This window comes from Pan paniscus, chromosome 6 (assembly GCF_029289425.2).
Source record: "Pan paniscus chromosome 6, NHGRI_mPanPan1-v2.0_pri, whole genome shotgun sequence".
NCBI lineage: Eukaryota > Metazoa > Chordata > Mammalia > Primates > Hominidae > Pan > Pan paniscus.
Genome location: NC_073255.2, coordinates 48,894,591 through 48,915,888, shown reverse-complemented (window position 1 = coordinate 48,915,888; position 21,298 = coordinate 48,894,591). Strand labels below are relative to the sequence as shown.

The following is a 21,298-nucleotide window of genomic DNA, read 5'->3' as shown; positions in this document are numbered from 1 at the left end:
AGCAGCAGGCAGGGGCTGGGGAGGCCTTCATGAATTACGTGAATTATCCTTCTTTTCTTTTTTTTTTTCCTTTTCTTCTTCTTCTTCTTCGTTTTTTTTTTTTTTTTTTTTTGAGATGGGGTCTTGCTCTGTGACCCAGGCTGGAGTAGAGTGGTGTGTTCTCGGCTCACTGCAACCTGTGCCTCCCGGGTTCAAGCGATTCTCCAGCCTCAGCCTAACGAGTAGCTGGAATTACAGGCATCTGACACACCTGACTAATTTTTGTATTTTTAGTAGAGACAGGGTTTCGCCATGTTGGCCAGGTACCTGCCACCATGCCCGGCTAATTTTTGGTTTTGCCATGTTGGCCAGGTACCTGCCACCATGCCTGGCTAATTTTTGTAATTTTAGTAGAGATGAGGTTTCACCATGTTGGCCAGGTGGGTCTCAACTCCTGGCTTCAAGTGATCTGCCCACCTTGGCCTCCCAAAGTGCTGGGATTACCGACGTGAGCCACCATGCCTGGCCTATCCTGCTTTTCTTGAGCAGAAGGTTCCCCACCTCAAGCCCCAGTCCCCACAGGCCGTGTGGACCACTCAGGTGGCATCTCTCCATCCAGACAGGGTCTCCCCTCACTAAATGCTTGATTCACGCATGTTCAGTTCTGAGAGATCTAATACTCGCCCCCTACCTTTCCCAAATGAGGACACAGAAGCCCAGAGAGGGGGAGGGACGTCACACCACTGGAAATGTCACACCTAGATTTGAACCCATTCTGTTGGGCTCTTTCGCCCCAGCCTCCAGCCCCCTCCCCGGGCTGCTCTCGCCAGGGCCTGGGACTCCAGGGGACAGACTTGCAGGCACCAAGTCTGATGGTTTCAGGACTCCGGGGGACCCCCATGGCCAATGCTGGGTCTCCCATTCAGGGTGAAGTTCCTGGTGATGAATGACGAAGGACCCGTGGCTGAAACAAAGTGGTCCAGCGACACTCGCCTCCAGCAAGGTAGGGGCCAGAGGCTCCGGTCAAACAGTAGGGGCAGGGGGCTGGGGCCTGGGGGTCCTGAGGACTGAGGATGGGCTGGGGGAACAGGCCAGCTCACCACTCAGTCAGAGGCAGCCAACCATCTTGCAATCTGCAGGCGCCCCTCCCCCAGCCACCCCCTTCCCCCAGGCCTGGGTGGTGGTAGGGGAGGCAGGGCGGTGATTGGTCTGGATTCTGCCCAAGGGCCCCTTCCGGTCAGATAAAATTTCTTTTCCTGCCCGCCTGTGCGGCCCCCATCACTGCCCTCAGCCCAGGCACTTCGGGCTGTCCCCGGCCCCCAGAGCCCGGGCACCGTGGTCATCATCGCCATCCTGTCTATCCTCCTGGCCGTCCTCCTCACGGTCCTCCTGGCTGTGCTCATATACAGCTGGTGAGTGGACCGGGCTGAGACCACCCATGCCTCTTGGGAGGGGCGGGGCCCTTGGGCATTAACCCCTCCCTCTCTAGTTCCTCCCCGCCTGCCCCTGCCCACCTTCCAAGCGGGCACTGTGCACCCCCTGGTGGCAGCATCTGGGATTGCAAGTGGGTGCCGCCTGCAGACACCCCAGTCGGGGAGGCGCCCAAGGAGGAGGTGAATTGCTTTCACACCAAGCTCTGAGCATTGCCTCAAGACGCCATACAGGCTGGGTGCGGTGGCTCACGCCTGTAATCCCAGCACTTTGGGAGGCTGAGGCCCGCAGATCACCTGAGGTCAGGAGTTCAAGACCGGCCTGGCCAACATAGTGAAACCCCAGCTCTACTAAAAATACAAAAAATTAACTGTGTGTGGTGGCACGTGCTTGTAATCCCAGCTACTCAGGAGGCTGAGGAAGGAGAATGGCTTGAACCTGGGAGGTGGAGTTTGCAGTGAGCTGAGATTGCATCACTGCACTCCAACCTGGGTGACAGAGTGAGACTCCATTTAAAAAAAAAAAAAAGGGGGGTGTCAGGGTTTCATACAGAGCTCAGGTGCCTGAGCCTGGGGCACAGAGAGTGTCCACAAGGCTTCCTAGAGAAAAGGGGAGACCTAGCCCTGGTGGGATTTGGGGAGGAGGGGGAGAGGGAGTGACTAAAAAGGGGGTGGGGAGGTGTGGGGACAGGAGGGGCAGGAGGGGTTCATGCAGCCAGGCCAGGCCAGGGGCCCCAGGTGCCTAGCTGAGGAACTGGGCTGTATCCTGCAGTCTATGGGAGCCGGGAGTGGGTTTTGATCAGGGGAGACAGGCAGATAATGTTTGAGCAGGGTCCTGAGGTGTGGAGGGTGGAGGGGGAGAGTGATGGGGAGCAGGAGCAATGAGCTAGATTTGTGAGGTTTGAAGGAATCGCCTCAGTCCCTTTGGTTAATTCTGCCCGGCCAGTGGAGTCTCAGTTTCCCCTATGCGATGGGTCAGAGCATGCTAGCCAATGGCTGTGGGATCTCGGCCAGAGCCTTTCTTCAGCATCCATCATCTCTCCCTCTGTCCTCCCCTCCCAAGCTTCAACAGCTGCAGGAGCACTTCCCTATCAGGCCCAGAGGAGGCAGGGAGTGTGAGAAGATACACCACGCACCTCGCGTTCAGCACTCCCGCCGAGGGGGCTTCCTGAGGGGTTCCAGAGGGGCCCACGTGTCCCTCCACCTCCTCCCTGGCCCAGGCTGCAGAGCCTGGGCTGGGACACGCCCTGAAGCTTCTGGACCCTGAGAGAGATTGTTTCTTTTCTTTACTTTTTTTTTTTTTTTTTTTTTTGAGACGGAGTCTCACTCTGTCGCCAGGCTGGCACGATCTTGGCTCACTGCAACCTCTGCCTCACGGGTTCAAGCGATTTTCCTGCTTCAGCCTCCTGAGTAGCTGGGACTACAGGCACACACCACCATGCCCAGCTCATTTTTGTATTTTTAGTAGAGATGGGGTTTCACCATGTTGGCCAGGATGGCCTCCATCTCTTGACCTTGTGATCCGCCCGACTCGGCCTCCCAGAGTGCTGGGATTACAGGCGTGAGCCATCAAGTCTGGCGAGAGAGATTGTTTCTAGATGAGGGTGGGGGCGGGTGTCCTTAGCCCAAAGCTTGTGCCAGTCTCTATCAGAAATAAATGCCCTCAACACCTCCCTGCCTGCCTGTGACATCATACACCTGGGTAGTCTTTCTGCACCACTGCCCCTGGCTCCTCCTCCTGAGGAGGTCCCCAAGGGCGTGTAGGACCAGGGCAAGGCTCAGGATCCTAGAGAAATTGTCACCTGGGGCAGGACAGGCCTCTCTGCCAGCCTTACTGTCCCTATCTGTAAAATGAGGATGGTAACCCTGAACCCACAAGGCCACAGTAAGGCTAAACCAAGGTGAACATGCCTTGGAAACTGTGAAGACTGTGGACCCAAAGCCGGTTGCGGTGGCTCAGGCCTGTAATCCCAGCACTTTGGGAGGCTGAGGCAGGAGGATCACTTGAGCCCAGGAGTTCAAGACCAGCCTGGGCAACATGGTGAAACCCTATCTCTACAAAAATGACAAAAAATTAGCTGGGCTTGTTGGCGGACTGTGGACCTGAGATAGGTGCTCCTCTTGTCCTGCCCAGACAGCCTCCTGGTAACCAAAGGCCACAGGGCAGCATGGCTGGCACTTGCTATCTTTCCACCCAAGCATCCTCCCTGTGGCCCCTCTCCCCAGCCTGCCCCCTGTTGGCTGGAGGACTTCAAGCCCTCTGCCTCCACTTCCTCCAATCCTTTCCTAGAGTACACAAAAGGCAAAAGGCGCAGTTTCTTTTTTTTTTTTTTTTTTTTTGAAATGGAGTTTCACCTTATAGCCCAGGCTGGAGTGCAGTGGCACCATCATAGCTCACTGCAGTCTCTAATTCCTGGGCTCCAGTGATCCTCCCACCTCAGCCTCCTGAGAGTAGCTGGGACTACAGGCACATGACACCACGTCTGGCTAATTTTTAATTTTTTTGTAGACATGGAATCTCACTCTGTTGCCCAGGCTGGAAAGAACAGTGGTGTTATCATAGCTCACTGCAGCCTCAAACTCCTGGGTGCAAGCGATCCTCCCGCCTCAGCCTCTTGAGTAGCTTGGACTATAGGTACATGGCACCATGTCTGGCTAATTTTTTTAATTTCTTTAGAGACGGGGTCTCACTATGTTGCCCAGGCTGGTCTCGAACTTCTGGTCTCAAGTGATCCTCCTGCTGGGATTACAGGCGTGAGCCACTGTGCCCAGCTCATGCAACACTTATCATCAGGATTCCCGCTCAGTGCTCGGACCCCAGGGGCCAGAGATGCCCGCGGCAAGGTTCTGCCCTCAAGGTGCCCACTGCTTTAGGGGGAGGACAGTGATACTACCACATACGAGAGAAGGAGAGGACACAACTGTCAGGGAGATGGACTGTTTGAGCTTCAGAGGCAGCATCTTGGGGAGGGGTGGCTTTGAAGAGGGAGCAGGACACTTGGGCCAGGTGGACCTTGGAAGGGTGCCAGGCAGGAGGAGCAATGTGTTGCTGATGGGCAGGTAGGGGAGGGTGAGGGATGGAGAGGAGACCAGAAGACACCCTGTGCCATGTGGAGGGGCCCCGCCCTCTGGGGCAAGAGGTCAGGGAGGAGGGCGCTGGCTGGGTTCCCAGGCGCCTGCCCCTGAGAGGCGCAAATGGCCCTAATGGGGTTATTAGGTGGAGCAGATGCATCCGGCTCCTGCTGTGGAGGAAATGCTCAAATGATCTTGAAGCTACCAGGCTGGGAGAGGCAGGCAGGGGATGGGGCAGACAGGCTGCCAACCTCTGTGAGATAAGCCCTGGCCTCTCCAGAACCTTTTCAGAACAGCTATGAGCCCCAACCCTGGGGCTGAGTGACCCAAGACAGATCACTCACACTCTCTGGGCCTCAGTTTCCCCTTACATAAAAAGCAATGGTTAGGCCAGGTACAGATGGCTCACACCTCTAATCCTAGTGCTTTGGGAGGCCGAGGTGGGAGGATTGCTTGAGACCAAGAGCTCAAGTCCAGCCTGGGCAACATAGCAACACCCCATCTCTACAAAATATAAATACAAAAATTAAGGCCGGGCATGGTGGTTAAGGCCAGGCGTGGTGGCTCACACTTGGAATCCCAGCATTTTGGGAGGCAGAAGCAGGAGGATCACCTGAGGTCAGGAGTTTGAGACCAACCTGGCCAACATGGTGAAACCCCGTCTCTACACAAAATACAAAAATTAGCCAGCCATGGTGGTGCATGCCTGTAATCCCTGCTACTGTGGAGGCTGAGGCAGGAGAATCACTTGAACCCAGGTGAAGGAGGTTTCAGTGAGCCCAGATCATGGCACTGCACTCCAGCCTGGGTGACAGAGAACAAGACTGTCTCAAAACAAAACAAAAGAAAAATTAGCCAGACATGGTAGTGTGAACCTGCAGTCCCAGCTACTATGGAGGCTGAGGTGGGAGGATCGCTTGAGCCCAGGAGTTGGAGGCTGCAGTGAGCTATGATGGCACCCCTGGACGCCAGCCTCTGTGACAGAGCAAGGCCCTGTCTCTAAAATGAAACATTTTTAAAAGGGAAGGTGAACTGGGTGAACTCTAAGACCCTGCATTTCACAAACCCTTGCCCACACCCTGTATGCGTCGGGCCCTGGCAGGAAACAGATGGTACGCTGTCTCACAGGGCAATTGAGAGCATTTACAAAGGTGTGGGCAGCATTAGGGGAATGGACCAGAGAGGGTGACCTGGGACTTGGCTGTAATGGGGCCCTAAGCACTCCTGGATCTGATTGCTGATGGGAGGGAGGGAGTGATGTTTCCCGGATCAGCAGGCAGTAGCCATGGGTGAGGGGCCCCGCAGGAGCAGGGGCTGTAGGTGAAAGGATGAAGCCACCAGAGGGAACTGGGCTCTGTCTTCCCACCCCCTGATCTCATGCCAGTGTCTCCACTGGCCACACCTCACGAGAAGCAAGAGAGTGTGGGGTCTCAGTGGTGCAGTCCCTGGAGGCCAATCTGCTGGGTCAGAGCAGGACAGAGAAAGCAAAATGGACATACAGAGGCACACGCCACTTTCATGCTGATCCAGTGGAATTAGATCCTTCCTGTTCTTTCTTTTCTTTCTTTCTTTTTTTTTTTTTTCCTTTTTTAGAGATGGGGTCTCACTCTGTTGCCCAGGCTGGGGTATGGTGGCGTCTTCATAGCTCACTGTAGCACTGAACTCCTGGGCTCAGGTGATCCTCCCACCTTGGCCTCCCAAAGTGCTGGGATTACAGGCACTACAGGCACCTAGCTAACTTTCTTTCCTTTTTTTTTTTTTTTTTTTTTTTTGTAGAGGCAGGGTCTCTGTCACCCAGGCTTGAGTGCAGTGGCACGATCATAGCTCACTGCAGCCTTGAACCCCTGGGTTCAAGCAGTCCTCCCACCTCAGCCTCCCAAGTAGCTGGGATTATAGGTATGTGCCATCACCCAGCTAATTTTTTTATTTTTTGTAGAGATGGGGTCTCGCCATGTTGCCCAGGCTAGTTTGGAACTCCTGAGCTCAAGAGATGCTCCCACCTTGGCCTCCCAAAGTGCTGAAATTACAAGCATAAGCCACCATGCCTGGCCTCCCTTCCTGGCCTTCCGGTCTCCAGACTGGAGAGAGGGCCACAAAGTCCTGCCCAGACAGAGGGCTGCTAAGGCTGGGGTGGGGCTGGGGTTGTGCAGAAGGGACTCTGCAGGGGCTGACCTCTGAGTCTCAGGGGACAGGGCAAATTTTTTTTTTTTTTTTTTTTTGAGATGGAGTCTTGCTCTGTCGCCCAGGCTGGAGTACAATGGCACGATCTCGGCTCACTGCAATCTCCGCCTCCTGGGTTCAAGTGATTCTCATCTCTCAGCCTCCCGAGTAGCTGGGATTACAGGAGTGCACCACCATGCCCAGCTAATTTTTGTATTTTTAGTAGAGATTGGGCGGGGTGGGGGGGTGGGGTGCGGGTTTCACCGTGTGGCCCAAGCTGGTCTCAAACTCCTGACCTCAAGTGATCCTCCCGCTTCAGCCTCCCCAGGTGCTGGGATTACAGGCATGAGCCACTGCACCCAGCGGGGACAGGACAATTTTGCCAGCTGGAGAAGGGGTGGCCCCCAAATGTCCCCTTCACCACCCTCCTGCCTCTTCCTTCAGAACACTTTTTCCCTGAAGCCCTCCTGGGTAGCCCCCTACCCACATGCCTCAGCATTGGGATGTGGGGAGTGTGGGGGTCCCCCTTGCTCCTCAGCCCCATTTGGAGTAATGTCCTGTGCAGCTGAGCTCACAACTCCTCCTCCACCTATCCCTCCACCCGGTGTCACTGGCAATTGCTCACTTCCTGGGCCTGCACCCACTCAGCTCCCCTATCCCTGGGCACCAGCCTCAGCCAGCTCCCATGTGGACTAATGACCCTTGTCCCTCCCCTCAGCTGCCTCTCTTTTTTCTTTTTTTCTGTTTTTGAGACAGAGTCTGGCTCTGTCACCCAGGCTGGAGTGCAGTGGCGCGATCTTGACTCATTGCAACCTCCACCTCCTGGGTTCAAGCGATTCTCGTGCCTCACCCTCCTGAATAGCTGGGATTACAGGCACCCGCCACCATGCCCGGCTGATTTTTGTATTTTGGTAGAGACGGGGTTTCACCATGTTGGCCAGGCTGGTCTCGAACTCCCGACATCAGGTGATCCGCCCGCCTCAGCCTCCCAAAGTGCTGGGATTACAGGCGTGAGGCAGCTCGCCCGGCAACCCTCAGCTGCCTCTCATATGTCCTTGGCCCCCTGGCCATCTCTGACCAGACATCCAGGAGGCCCCTCCTGCCAATATGCTTCCCCGACAGCCGAGCCCAAAGCTGCCTCCAGCCCTGCACCTTGTCTTGGTTCCCTGGGTGCTCCCTTTCCCAGGCTGAAACCTGGACAGCCCCAGGCAACCTCTCTCCCTGACCACAGTACCACCCGGCCACATGCCACACTGCTTTCTACAGCAGACACCGCCTGGCCACAAAGACTTAAGCCACTTCCTTGGGTCCTGCTCAGTGCTGAGCCCAGAGCCCAATCTCAGGGACTGGGAGAGAGCCCAGTACATGGCCAGTGGGATTCTCCCGATGAAAATCCCAGCCATGCGAGGCTGGCTTCTCCAGGTTCTCTAGGGCCTGTGAGTCCAGGGCTGGCTGGAGGGAAAGCCCCTGGCCCCTTAAAGCCACTGATCATGTTCCCAGAGAGGGATCCTGAGAATCCCCTGGGAGAGAAAATGTCGGAGCCCCAGTCCTGGCACCCCCCTGACCGGCTTGGGCCTCAGCCTCCTCATCCATGAAAAGAATGGACAAGAGGGGTCTGGGTGCGGTGGCTCATGCCTGTAATCCCAGCACTTTGGGAGGCCGAGGCAGGTGGATCACGAGGTCAGGAGTTCAAGACCAGCCTGGTCAACATGGCAAAACCCTGTCTCTACTAAAAATATAAAAATTAGCCGGGTGTGGTGGTGCACGCCTGTAGTTCCAGCTATTTAGGAGGCTGAGGCAGGAGGATCACTGGAACCCGAGAGGCAGAAGTTGCAGTGAGCTGAGATTGTGCCACGGCACTCCAGCCTGGGCAATAGAGCCAGACTCCATCTTAAAAAAAAAAAAAAAAAAGGAGGGACAAGAGGCACCAGAAGCTCCTGTCCAGGTCTGGGCCTCCCTCGGGTCACTCAGTTCTCCCCCATTCATTCATTCACTCACTCACTCACTCACTCACTCACTCACTCATTCCCACACTCTGCAGCCACTGACTTCAGCTAGCCATGCTGGATGCTAAGACACAGAGTCCCGGCCATCAAGGCGAGTCCATCTCAGTGGCATCTAGACATGCACAGAGATGACCAGGGAGCCCTTGAGGGACAGAGAGGCACACCCTGCCTCCTGATCCTATCTGGGGGCTGCATGAAGGAGGGGCACAGGTGTGGCCTTGAAGGCTGGGTAAGGGGCTGGGAGGGCTTTAGGGGCATTCCAGGGGGCAGGCACAGAGCTGGAGGCTCTGCCGGGCACACCCACAGGAGAGCAATGGCTGGAGGGTGACATGGACTGCAGGGTGTGGCCGCAGCAGCCCAGCTCTTAAGGGGACAGCCTGGGAAAACAGACTTAGGGACAATGATCTTGAGCCATGAAATGATGTCCAATGCCCCTCGTGCCACCTGACATCAGCCTGATTAATGAACAAACAGAAGAGGAAGCAGGGGACCTGTGTGTCCCTCTCTCTGCTTTTCTGTCTTTCTCCGTGCCCCCTCTCTTATGTCTCTCACGCTGTCTCTTGTCCTTGTTTTTAACTCTGACACGCCGTGGGAACTCGGCTTACTTCCTAGGGGGAAGCTGTCTGGACTGGTCCAGAGATGGGCACCACCATTTCCCAATAAACACAAGATAAAATCAGAGAGCTGGCGTCAGTTCCACGGCTGGACTCAGTGGGGAAAAGGGCAAAAAGGGCAAAAAGCAGCAGGGAAAGAACAGGGGCTGGGTGCGATGGGTCCCATCTGTAATCCCAGCGCTTTGGGAGGCCTAGGTGGGAGGATCGCTTGAGCCCAGAAGTTCAAGACCAGCCTGGGCAACATACGGAGACCCCCATCTCTAAAAAAGTTTTAAAAATTAGCTGGGCATGGTAGTGTGCATCTGTGGTCCCAGCTACTCAGGAGGCCGAGGTTTGAGGATCGCTTGAGCCCAGGAGGTCGAGGCTGCAGTGAGCTATGATTGCATCACTGCACTCCAGCCCGGGCACAGAGCAAGACCCTGAGACCTTGTCAGAAAGAAATAAAGAGAGAAAGAGAGAGGAGAGGGAGAAAGAAAGGGAGAGAGAGAGAGAGAAAGATGAAAGAAAGAGAAAGAAAGAAAAGGAAGGAAGGAAAGAAAGAGGAAGGAAGGAAGGAGAGAGGGGAAGGAAGGAAGGAGAGGGGAAGGAAGGAAGGAGAGGGGAAGGAAGGAAGGAGAGGGGAAGGAAGGAAGGAGAGGGGAAGGAAGGAAGGAGGGGAAGGAAGGAAGGAGAGGGGAAGGAAGGAAGGAGAGGGGAAGGAAGGAAGAGAGGGGAAGGAAGGAGAGAGAAAGAGAGGAAGGAAGGAGGGAAGGGAAGGAAAGGGGAGGGGAGGAGAGGGAGAAAAGAAAGGAAAAAGAACAAGTGGATATTAGGGGACAGAAATCATTCGCAGCCCATCCCTCGGCAGATGCAGAGGGAGTCAGCCTGGAACCCCCACCCCTGCTGGCTGTGCCCCACCGCTGTCTCCACACCCCAGCCCTTCCTCCAGACACCCAGCCGTCCACTGCAGCAGGAGCACAGGTGCCCCAAGGGGACCACTGTTGGAAACCAGGCAGCCCTCCACTCGCCCACACAGTGTGTCTCTGCACCCCCTCTTTGACATGGGAGCCGGGGCGCTCTTGGAAATAAGGGTTTACCTGAGGGGTCTGAAGACTTGGGCAGTGGGGGGCTGTGAAGCCTCGGGGAGGGAATCAGCTTGTCCAAGAGTCTGGGGCAGCGAGTGGGCGGGGGCTACCCGGTCTGACCCCATCAAAGTAACCTTCCTGGGGGATATTTCCATTGCAGGGTCACAAAAAGGCAAGGGCTATGGTTTGAGAGAGGGGTCTCTCTGGGGTCCCAGCCACCCTGCTGTGGGGGCCCTTCCCAAGCAGGACACTCCAGGCAAAGGGGATGGCTTCCCCTTGCTCCCAGGACCCATAGGTGAGGTCCTGGCTGAAATGCAGACTGTCCCAGATGCCCCTGGGGACTTGTAGGGATTTGGGGGATTCAGTGTTGCAGGAGCTGGAACCCCTGCTTGCTGGACGGGTTTGAGCTGTGCTGTCAGGCCCAAGGGTCCTGGGTCTCCAGGATGGTGCATGAGGGCTCACACCAGCTGCTCCCTGCCACCCTTCCCCCACCTCCCACCCCTTCTCCTGGAGCCCCAGTCCTCTGGTCCTCCAAGCTCAGCTTCAAATGCTTCCACCACTTCTGTCTCTTCTACCTTGAGTGGTTTGTCAACCTCCAAATCACACGGAGTTCAAGAATATCTCAAATATCGACCAGGTGCGGTGTCTCACACCTGTAATGCCAGCGCTTTGGGAGGCCGAGGCGGGTAGATCACCTGAGGTCAGGAGTTTGAGACCAGCCTGGCCAACTTGGTGAAACTCTGTCTCTACTAAAAATACAAAAATTAGCCGGGCGTGGTGGTGGGCGCCTGTAATCCCATGTACTTGGGAGGCTGAGGCAGGAGAATCTCTTGAACCAGAGAGGTGGAGATTGCAGTGAGCCACGATTGTGCCACTGCACTCCAGCCTGGGCAACAGAGTGAGACTCTGTCTCAACAACAACAACAACAAAAAGAATATCTCGAATACAAAAATTAGCTGGCCGTGGTAGTTTACACCTGTAATCTGAGCTACTCAGGAGGCTGAGGCAGTAGAATCTCTTGAACCTGGGAGGCAGAGGTTGCACTGAGCTGAGATAGCGCCACTGCACTCCAGCCTGGGTGACAGAGCAAGACGTCATCTCGGAAAAAAAAAAAAAGTATATCGAATACAGATGGGCTTCTGAAAAATGAGCCCATCTACAGATCTTCTGAAAAACCCCTTCTTTCTCCAGCATTGTAATGTTTATCCAAGGCTACATTGGTTATCATGCTTGCAACTTGGGTTCAAAACGTGGCAGAAACTCTTCAGATTCCAGGAACACCAATGTGAAATCCTTATTAAATTGTTTCTGATCATGTGAAAGGTGAAATCAGCCATTCTTGGCAATTCATGTGCATATAGAAGTGTCTGATGTTCATATTATAACAGAATTATGTAGTTCTTTAAGCTCTCTTGATGCTCACGTTGTAATTGAATTATGTAGTTATTTGAGATTTTCCCTTGTGGGGAAGATTGATTAAACATGAAAGATGCTAGAGGTGGATCAAGAATGACCTTGCAATAGTCCAAATTTGAAGAAATGAGGACCTGAGCTAGGCCAACAGCAGTGGAAAAGAGGAGGACAAGCAGATGGATCCTCAAAGTCAAAATGGTAAGATAAGTCATTGATGGGACCTAGAAGTGAAGAGAGGAGCCAGGCCTGAATGACTCAGGAATCGGGTAGGAGGGCTCTGGGGGAAAGAAATTGAGTCCGTTTTGAACAAGCTGAGTTTTAGGTGCTGCGCATCATTCTCGTGGAAATACACAACAGACCTTTGGGATTTGTCTGGAGGTTAGGCCCAAGTTGGAGCTAGAACCACAGATTTTGGCATAGAATCATATGCATTAAAATCTCTTCTGGTGGAAAGATATTTTACTATATTACTCTTCCTCCAGCAATCAATCCGCTGCTTTTGAGACTTACAGTCACTATTACATTTTGAAAGTCCATGTACTCAGCTAGCCACTTCCCCTTCTGTCTTCAAACCACCTCCCCTGCTCTTCACCCTGCACCCACCTGCCTGCAGAATCATTTCACCTCCCTTCCTCAAGCTCCAATCCTCCTAACTCAAATGTTAAGGGACAGGCACAAATTATTTCTTTTTCCTGTTTTGCATGACTCATTACTAAATGCCCTTTAGGTAAAATTCCACCCAGTTTTTATGATCCTGCAGTAGAGCCAGACAGTCTACAAGCTCCGCTATTTTCCACGATGATTACTATCGTTCTCCTTTTTTCTTTTAAAAAAAAATTTTAAACACAAATCCAGGGCTGGTTTCTCCTCATCGTTTTCCCATCCTGCCTTGCCCTCCTATCACCAACACCAGCTCCCCTGGTTTTCAGAGAGAACTGTTCGCTTGGGCCAGAGTGTGAGAGGATATTCCTTCTCAAAATGAAAGCCCTCGTCATTTTGAGGTAAAATGCCTTTCTAGACAGAGCTGTATGACTTTCTGAAAGAGGGCATTTATAGAACTTCAAATAGATGAATCGTTTTCTTTCAAGCAGGGAAATGTATTTTACTCTTCTTGCTTCAACTGGGATTGAGCCCATTCATTTCATTTTTTATGCTCTCCTGTTTTATTTAGAAATGATCTATTCATCCCAACCCAATTGAAGAAATATAGATAACTCAGGAAAAAAATTGCCATATTATTCACATGAGAAATATAGATGCTCCCACTGAATATTTTCATGGCTCCATTTAATTTGAGCTGTATAAACCTGGCCTTAAAAATTCTCTTTTATTTGTTATACTCTAAGAAGGCAGTGTCATCCCTGGAGTGAGTGAGACCCAGATTCTAATTGCAGCTGCTCCCAGACCTCTTGGACAAGGCATTTAACCTCAGTTTTTTCACCTGAGAATGGGAATAATAGAATCTATTTTTCAATGTGTTGTGGGATTAAGTGCGGTAATTTGTGTTGGGTATCTGGCACATACTATGTTACATGGTAAATATTACATGTATAAAAATCATCTTTTGCAAGAATCTTTTTGCATCTCTAATAATGTTGATGTAGGCCACTCTGCTAGCCTAGCAGAAGGATGCTCTGAAAACTCCTTATTTTCAGATTAGCACTGCTTCTGTTACAAATTACAGGAGGTTTTTAAACTGTAACAAAATAAGGACAACATCAGTGTGAGAATACTAGATTCTAGCAAAAAAAGTCACCTCATTATAAATTGAAATGTCTTTTACCTATTTTGTATTATTATATTAGCACATATCCATTTCTATGATAAATATCTGTACAGAGGCAAAGTATGAAAAGCTGCCGAAGTGCTGCTCCTGCCTTTTGGCTCCTAGAAGTCTTCCCTTCTTGATTCTCTTCACGGTGATATTTAGTAATGACTTCACTGAGACAAGTTTCCTGACAGATCCCCAAGTCCCGCTTCCTCGTGCCGTGTGCACCAGAAATTCTACTCGTGCTCACCCACTAGTTTCTCCAGTGGGCCCAGGTAGAAGCACTGTGTGGCATTCAGGAGACAGGTGGACTCAAAGTCCTTAGATTATCTCATCCCCTAAAAAAGGAGAAAACTGTGGGGCAGCCCACAGCATGGAGTGACAGGAAAATTGTAATCAACCATCCAGCCTTCTCAGCCTTTTTTGCTTTTTGTTTTTGAGACAGAGTCTCACTCACTCTGTCGCCCAGGCTGGAGTGCAGTGGTGCGATCTTAGCCCACTACAACCTCTGCCCTGCCCCAGGTTCCAGTGATTCTCCTGCCTCAGCCACCTGAGTAGCTGGGATTACAGGTGTGAGCCATCATGCCCAGCTAATTTTTGTTTCTGTTTTTGTTTTTCAAGATGGAGTCTCACTCTGTTGCCCCAGCTGGAGCGCAGTAGCACGATCTTGGCTCACTGCAACCTCTGCCTCCCGGGTTCAAGCTATTGTGCTTCAGCTTCTTGAGTAGCTGGGACTACAGGCAGGCGCCACCACACCCAGCTAATTTTTTGTATTTTTTTTAGTAGAGATGGGGTTTCACCACATTGCCCAGGCTGGTGTCAAACTCCTGACCTCAAATGATCTGCCCACCTCAGCCTCCCGAAGTGCTAGGATTGCAGGCATGAGCCTCCATGCCCAGCTTCATTTCTTTCCATTTTTAAAAACTTCTTTTTCCTCCCCAGGCACAAGGCATTTCACCTTGGGTCACATTTCACCAACCTATCCAAAGCTACTTTCAAGAGAACCCCAATGAAGTCTTTTGCTATGAGTTGCAAAAGACTGATTTGTACGTATAGGTGTTTCTCAACCTAAGGATATTTGCATGATTGCAGGGGACAATGCCCATGTTCCAATTTAAGCAGAAAAATGACCTAATTATGAAATGGATTCCTATAATCAGTTGATTAGATTCCTGGTTTCCACTTACTGACCCAGTTTCTGTCTGTAGTAAAGTTATACAAGCTCTTCTGGAACCTATTTATATCTTTAACAAATCCCTTGAGCTAATAGCTATGTAATTTCATGACAAAGTGTAAGAAACTTTTTTTCACCCACAACTAGGGTAACAACTCCCCTATTAGAAATTTCTCTGTCCAGCAACTTAGCTCTTTGTAGCAGTTGAGAATCAACACGCAAGCAAATAATAATAATAATATATAAATGGTTAAATCTTTGTCAAAATGTCATGTACATTATTTAAAGGAGAGAAATCACTTAAGTTCTGACCCAGATCCAACCAGATTGGTTATCTGGTTGCAAGAGCATGGAAGATTGTAATTAACAAGTAACAAGAGAAAAAGGTGCTTTTAGAAGCAGACCCAAGGACACCTGAGACCCTGCCTATCAGAATGGGAAGATACAGAACAGAAACATACAACAGAGAGACAGAACAGAGGTTCAGAGAGACAGAACCTCTAGGCCTGGGAGCTTGAAGCAAAGGGTGGAGGTCATCCAATAGAAAGAGAGCACCAGCACAGAGACTCAGACCTGGGCCAGCAGGATGGGGGAAGACCTAGAGGAACCGAGGCAGGCGAGTGGACCAGGATGAGGCAGGCAACTGGAATAGACCCCACGCCAGCCACGGATCTCAGGGAAAAGAGACAGAGTGCTGGACCCAGGAATTCATGTGGTGGGCCCACTGGCCCTGGTATGCAGGATGAGGCAAGCCTTTAGGATAGAGCTGGCTGTCTTGGGAGGTTGGAAGATTAAAGGTTGGAGGAGGCTGTCAGACTGGAAGGAATTGTAGCTTGCAGGTTTTCAGGGAAAGAACTCAAGCAAGAGCAAATGTGATCATAACCCAGTTTGAAGAGGCTGGTTGCCACCTAGAGCCTTAGAATAGGTCACTAAGTCAGAAAAGCTCGAATGTACTGTTTATCTGACGGGGCAAAGCTCCTCAGGTGGAGATCCTCAAACACCCCAGAAACAGGACTGGGGGCAGAGAGCCAGGCAGGTCACACTATGACTAATTGATCTTCATAATAATACCCTGGAGTCATCAAGAAAATGAGGAATTTCATTAAGTATAGGAAGGCACAAAAAATTATTGGTGTGGAAAGGTAATGAATAATATATCATGTAGTTTTTAAAAAGTGAATTTAAAAATTACCTTTCCCCAAAAAGTACTTATACTGTGCTCCTATTGTTATTAATATGTGCATTGCCAAGGAGAACTGCAAGAGGACAAGTACCAAAATATTAGCATTGTAATCTCTGGGATTGATGTGGTTTTAATTTAAGTTTTATTTGCTTGTCTTCACAATTTTCTACAACAAACTTGTACTTTGTGTGTAACAAACATAATAAATGTTAAAAGAAGGAAATGTAGTTGGCAATGCATTTTGTAATATTTCCATGCACAAGATTAAAATTGTTTTTAAAGCCTCTCAGCCATTCAAAAATCCTGGTGATCTGATGTGATTCATGCCTCTAGGAACCCCAGACAGCTATTTTTTTTGTCTATGACATAAGAACCTCAGTCTGAATCACCACTAACAGAAACTTTCTATGTTCCTATTTTCTGCAATATTTTAGTTTATTCTTATAAGGAAAATGTTAAATTTCTTTTATTCAGGAGATCTAAGACCCCCAATTAGATCAATCCAGTGGTGTAAACTCTTCAGCATGAAGAGCTACATCTTTGACCTCTTTCGTCTCCGCCAACAGAGTATTAAAATCAGCACTGAGTTCATATCACTCAGAGATGCTTAACCATTGGCCAAAACCCAAAAAGATTGCATGAAGGTGTCCACAATCACACAACAAACCAGTCATGTGATGCAGTGCTAGAGTGCTCGAACCAGACCTCTGAAGATGAATTACCATTTCTCTCTGTGAAAGCTACGGCCATTACCAAACCTACTGAGAAAGTACATCTTTTCCAAAGTCAGGAGTTTCTACACCTATAAGATCTGGGCAGCTTCTCTGAGCTTCTGTTTTTTCATCTCTCAATTGCCTATCTCTCAGCATTGCTGTTACATTAGATCTCATGGAAATGCTTCTTTAATTCTGCAAGGGCAGAATGATTTAACTGTATCATCTTCTCCCCAGAATGTTTAATTTGAATGTGATAAATGGCAACCCAGATAAGAGTCTCAAAATATGTGGTAAATAAATCATTGAAATGTAAGGAACTCAAAGATATTTGATTCTGAAGCTGATTCAATAATCCAAAGCACTGCCCAGTTAGAGGTCAAGGAGGGGAGGATAAATCCAAACCAGCCCCAGTGGTTCTCATTTGTTCCACTAAAGTCTGGAGAAAGGAATTTTATTGGTCGTGGCTCATAAAATAATAGATACTCTGTCCTGAGAAATACTTGCAATTGGTTTGGATCAAATGCTCCAGGGCATGGACCAGACAACATGGCTGGGCTGTTTCCTTTTTGTAATAGCGGTGACAGATGACCTGTTAAAAACTATATAAAGTTTTTAAAAGTTTTAACAAAATGCACCGCAACTCAAAGCACGCTCTTATCAATGATCATGTCTGAAGACTATAGAAATGTAGGGCAACAAATGAGTTAAGAACTAAAGAGTTAGTTGGAATCTGCAGTTGTTTTGTGTTTCTTTTTAACCAAAGTAAACAAATTTGCCACATGTATTGGCTATAAATTAAAATAATGAATATGCAAAAAATGACCAAAAAAAGCCCTGCTTGTTTCTGCCTCAGGGCCTTTGCACTTGCTGCTCCCTCTCAGCACTGTTCTGCACCCAGATATTTCCATGGCTGGCTTCCTCTCATTTCTAAACTCTCACCTTCTCAGAGAGATCTCTCCTGACCACACAATTGGAAGTATCTTTTCTCTCTTCCGCAGTTAGTCCTTTTCTTTCTAGCACTTCCCACTACCTAGTATTGCCTTGTCTGTGGTTTACCCATTTGCTGTTTGTCTCTCCCACAGCTCCTCATACACACAGAATGGAAGCAAAATTATTGGGTTAAGTTGATTCAGAACACATTTGGAAGCTTTGTGTCCTCTAAATAAATCCTCATAAGTAGAGGGATAAATTTTGATCAAATAATAATATCCAAATGTTTTTGAAGCCAGGATTTAGAAAATGTTGTTTTTTGTGTATATGTGATTTATAACCTGCCTGCACCCAAAAGGGATCTGAGAGAACTTATAATCAAAAACATATAATACTCATAAGCAGAGCCAGTAATACAAACACCAAAATCCATGCAGAGTGACAAGAAAATAAGATACCAAATAGCTAGGCTTATATCATTTCTATAATTGCTAATTAAATTTAACCCTGAGCTTCCTGAGGGTTAAGTTAGAAAATGACACAATAAGTTCTGCTAATCTCAAATCTTTGCAATGGAAAGAGTATCTGTGTGTCACGAATGACTGCTTTTTCCCTCTTGTGTTTTTATTCATTCAACATACACCCATTGCTTGCCTAACAAGGCATTGCGTTCAGCACCAGGGGCAGAGGGAGGAAGTAAAGATGAATAAGACATGGTCTCTGCTCCTGAGTTGCACACGGTCCTGGGAAACCATCACCAGTGAGAGAGAAGTATGCTAGTCAGAGGCTTGGAGGTGTGAAAGAACATGTTGGGTTCTAGGAGCTGCCAAGTTGCTCAGAGTGGTCAGAGCATTAAGAACCCAATAATCACCCTTGTGCGACCTGCTGTGTGCCTGAGCATTGAACTTCATACTGATGTCCCAAGGTAAATGCTTTTTATCACTCCCCATTGAGACTGGAGGAACTTGAGGCTTAGAGAGGCTAGGTATGGGGATGCCGTAGTGCCCCAGGTCCCTCTTCAATGGAGAAGTGTTGCTCCAGCTGTCTGGGAGTGCTCTTGGCTCACAGCCACCTGCTGTCAGCAGCCCCTCTCAGAGGGTCTCAGCTGCAGAGTCTTCTCATCCAGAGCTTTGCCCAAGGCCATGCCCCTTTCTACGGTGGGCTACATCCAATGACCTACTCACATGGAGCTTTAAAGAACCAACTTAGGGCAGATCACGAGGTCAGGAGATCGAGACCATCCTGGCTAACACAGTGAAACCTCATCTCTACTTAAAAAAAAAATACAAATAATTAGCCAGGTGTGGTGGCGGGTGCCTGTAGTCCCAGCTACTCGAGAGGCTGAGGCAGGAGAATGGTGTGAATCTGGGAGGCAGAGCTTGCAGTGAGCTGAGATCGCACCACTGCACTCCAGCCTGGGCAACAGAGCAAGACTCCGTCTCAAAAAAAAAAAAAAAAAAAAAAGAACCAACGTAGGCCACTTTTACAGACCATTCTGGCTCCAAAGCTTCCCCGTGGGGCTGCCAGAGATGCCAGGCCTGCACCATAGCTTGATTTCTCTCTGCTCACTCCAGCTGCCACCTGCTCTGTTCTTCAGGGGTCAATCCCAAGGTCCCTCCTCCATTAACATCCTACACACTAAACTCACAGAGTCTGCTTCTGGGTAAATACACCTGGAACTCTATCTAAGTGACAGGGTGGCAGAGCCTCCTTTAGAACCCAGACAATATGACTCCAGAGCTCCACCGTTTCTATTATAGCTCCCTCACACTTGGTGCAGAGTGCAGATGAGGTTAGAATTGTACATTTGGGCCACTCACAGTGAGATGAGAGATGAGTTGCTCCTCTGAGGACAAGGGAGAACCAGCAAAGATTTTTAACAGGAGGGTGATCTCAGCAAATGTTTCAGGATGGCTGCTCTGGCAACAGCACAGGGACTGGACTATGATGGGAAAGGTCACCTTATCTCCATAATATTAGGCCATGTTGAGCTAGAGTCCCACTTTATTTTATTTATAATTCCTTCTTTAATTTTCTGAAAATAATGCAAAAAAAGAGCAAGAAGAAGTTGGATCAAATAGCAGTGGCATACAATTATTAGCACACTTATCCTGTGTATAAATCCCTAGATAGGTGGTTGGCTTCCAGTCTGTCTTCAACACACACACAAAAACATCTTTAAATACACAGCCGGCAAGCCAGTTAGGAGATGATGGTAATAGTCAATGTCGTGCTCCCCTCTGCAGCTCCCCTTCTATTGGGCTCATGACATCAGCCCTGAAAGTGGGGCAGAAACAGTCTAAGCTGGAACAGCAACTGCTCAGAGAAGTTGTATCTCAGCTGGAAACACTAGCTGCCCAGGGCCATTGCAGCAGGGGACCCTGTGGTAGGTGGAACTGCCATGCGGCACCCCGTGCTGGGGGACAGGAAGACACTGGACCCAACCCGCTCATCCCCAGGAACCCAGGGTCACCCACTGGATGGTTCTGCTTGTCTCTCCACAGTGGTTGTCTCCATGACAAGACACACACAATCCTTATTTTATATTCCATCGTGCCATCTTTGAAATAGACACATATGGACACGCATGAGCACACATGGCCCTGTTCCAAATCCCCACCTACCAGTACTAAGAACCATTTCATAGTTTTCCCCTCCTAAGAGTTTTTTGTCTAATACATGTGCATCCTTTCCATTGCAGTCCATCCCATTCAGACTTCTTCTTTTACAGACCACAATGGCAGAACCCAGGAAAACCTGACATTTGTTTCTCAGTTTACGTAGCTGATTGAATGTACTCTCTACAGTTCCATTACGTCTCTAACAAATACACTAGTTTTTCCCTTTAGAGAATAGGGGGATTATATTGGAATGTCAGGATCAAGTTAGTATGTCGGGGGCGCATTCCATCCACATGAACCTCCACAATTCGGTGGCTCCTGGCTCCACACAGCAGAACTGATACAACCATCCACATACAGTTATTCAGCTTTGTCCATTTGGATACAGGACAATTTCTGCCAAAAGCAGTTGTTTTCATTTGCTACAGATGCTCTCGAGCTGCTGTCTTGATAGTCATCGAACATCATGCTTTAATCAGTCATTGATGGAGTCCATTGGCTGTCAGGACTGAGCCTCAGGTAAAGTCACAGAATGAATCTAAGATCCAGCCATGGCCTTGAAAAGTGCACATCTAACATGTTCATGTGATTCCTGAGGCCGCTCCTAGTTCATGGAGGGAAAGCCAGACCTCCTGCCTCGAGCAGTCATCCAATCCATCAACAAGGCCACTTCATATCCTTTAATTGTAAAATAAAAATAAAGGGACAACAGCATCAGTTATTTCTAGGAAATTATAAATCCTCAGGTTATGACCTTTCAAAGAAGGAGCAGAGTAAATGTTTTTCAATCTTTATAAAAAGAGAATGGAGAGGTTTTTTGGTGAAAGCAGAATTGACCATGTATCTGTTTTCATGGCCCAGTGTTTCACTGTCCTGCGACAGTGCTCACGTGGAAAACTTCACCATCACAGGAACAGAGAAGGGAACTTCAGTAGGCGTCATCACAGTCCCCATCAATCAAAATCGTCTCCTTGCTTCCATTGTTTGAATGTCCTGTTGATATCCTTGTTTGATTATCAAAATGATTTTCTTTCTTTCTTTCTTTTTTTTTTTTTTTTGAGTCAGAGTCTCACTCTGTTGTCCAGGCTGGAGTGCAATGACACAATCTCAGCTCACTGCAACCTTTGCCTCCTGGATTCAAGTGATTCTCCTGCCTCAGCCTCCCAA

General features: G+C 49.4%; 1 protein-coding gene and 1 long non-coding RNA gene across 6 annotated transcripts in view; one reads left to right on the top strand and one right to left on the bottom strand.

Annotated features, from left to right (window-relative positions):
• LOC117980938 (uncharacterized) overlaps window positions 1-13,521 on the top strand; it is a 49,174-nt gene extending 35,653 nt beyond the window's left edge. The window contains exons 15-17 of one of the 5 annotated variants that reach the window (XM_063605687.1): window positions 906-982; window positions 1,271-1,391; window positions 10,109-10,244. In XM_063605687.1, coding sequence (XP_063461757.1) covers window positions 906-982; window positions 1,271-1,391; window position 10,109 — 199 coding nt within the window. In that variant the 3' untranslated portion in view covers window positions 10,110-10,244. Of the gene's footprint in view, window positions 1-905; window positions 983-1,270; window positions 1,392-2,472; window positions 3,084-10,108 lie in introns of those variants that run through there. The other 4 variants (XM_063605686.1, XM_055115887.2, XM_063605685.1 and 1 more) reach the window with 4 other exon arrangements.
• LOC117980941 (uncharacterized) overlaps window positions 11,406-21,298 on the bottom strand; it is a 36,328-nt gene continuing 26,435 nt past the window's right edge. Inside the window, exon 4 of the long non-coding RNA XR_004672445.3 lies at window positions 11,406-20,809. This is a non-coding gene — a long non-coding RNA (uncharacterized LOC117980941). The remainder of the gene's footprint in view (window positions 20,810-21,298) is intronic.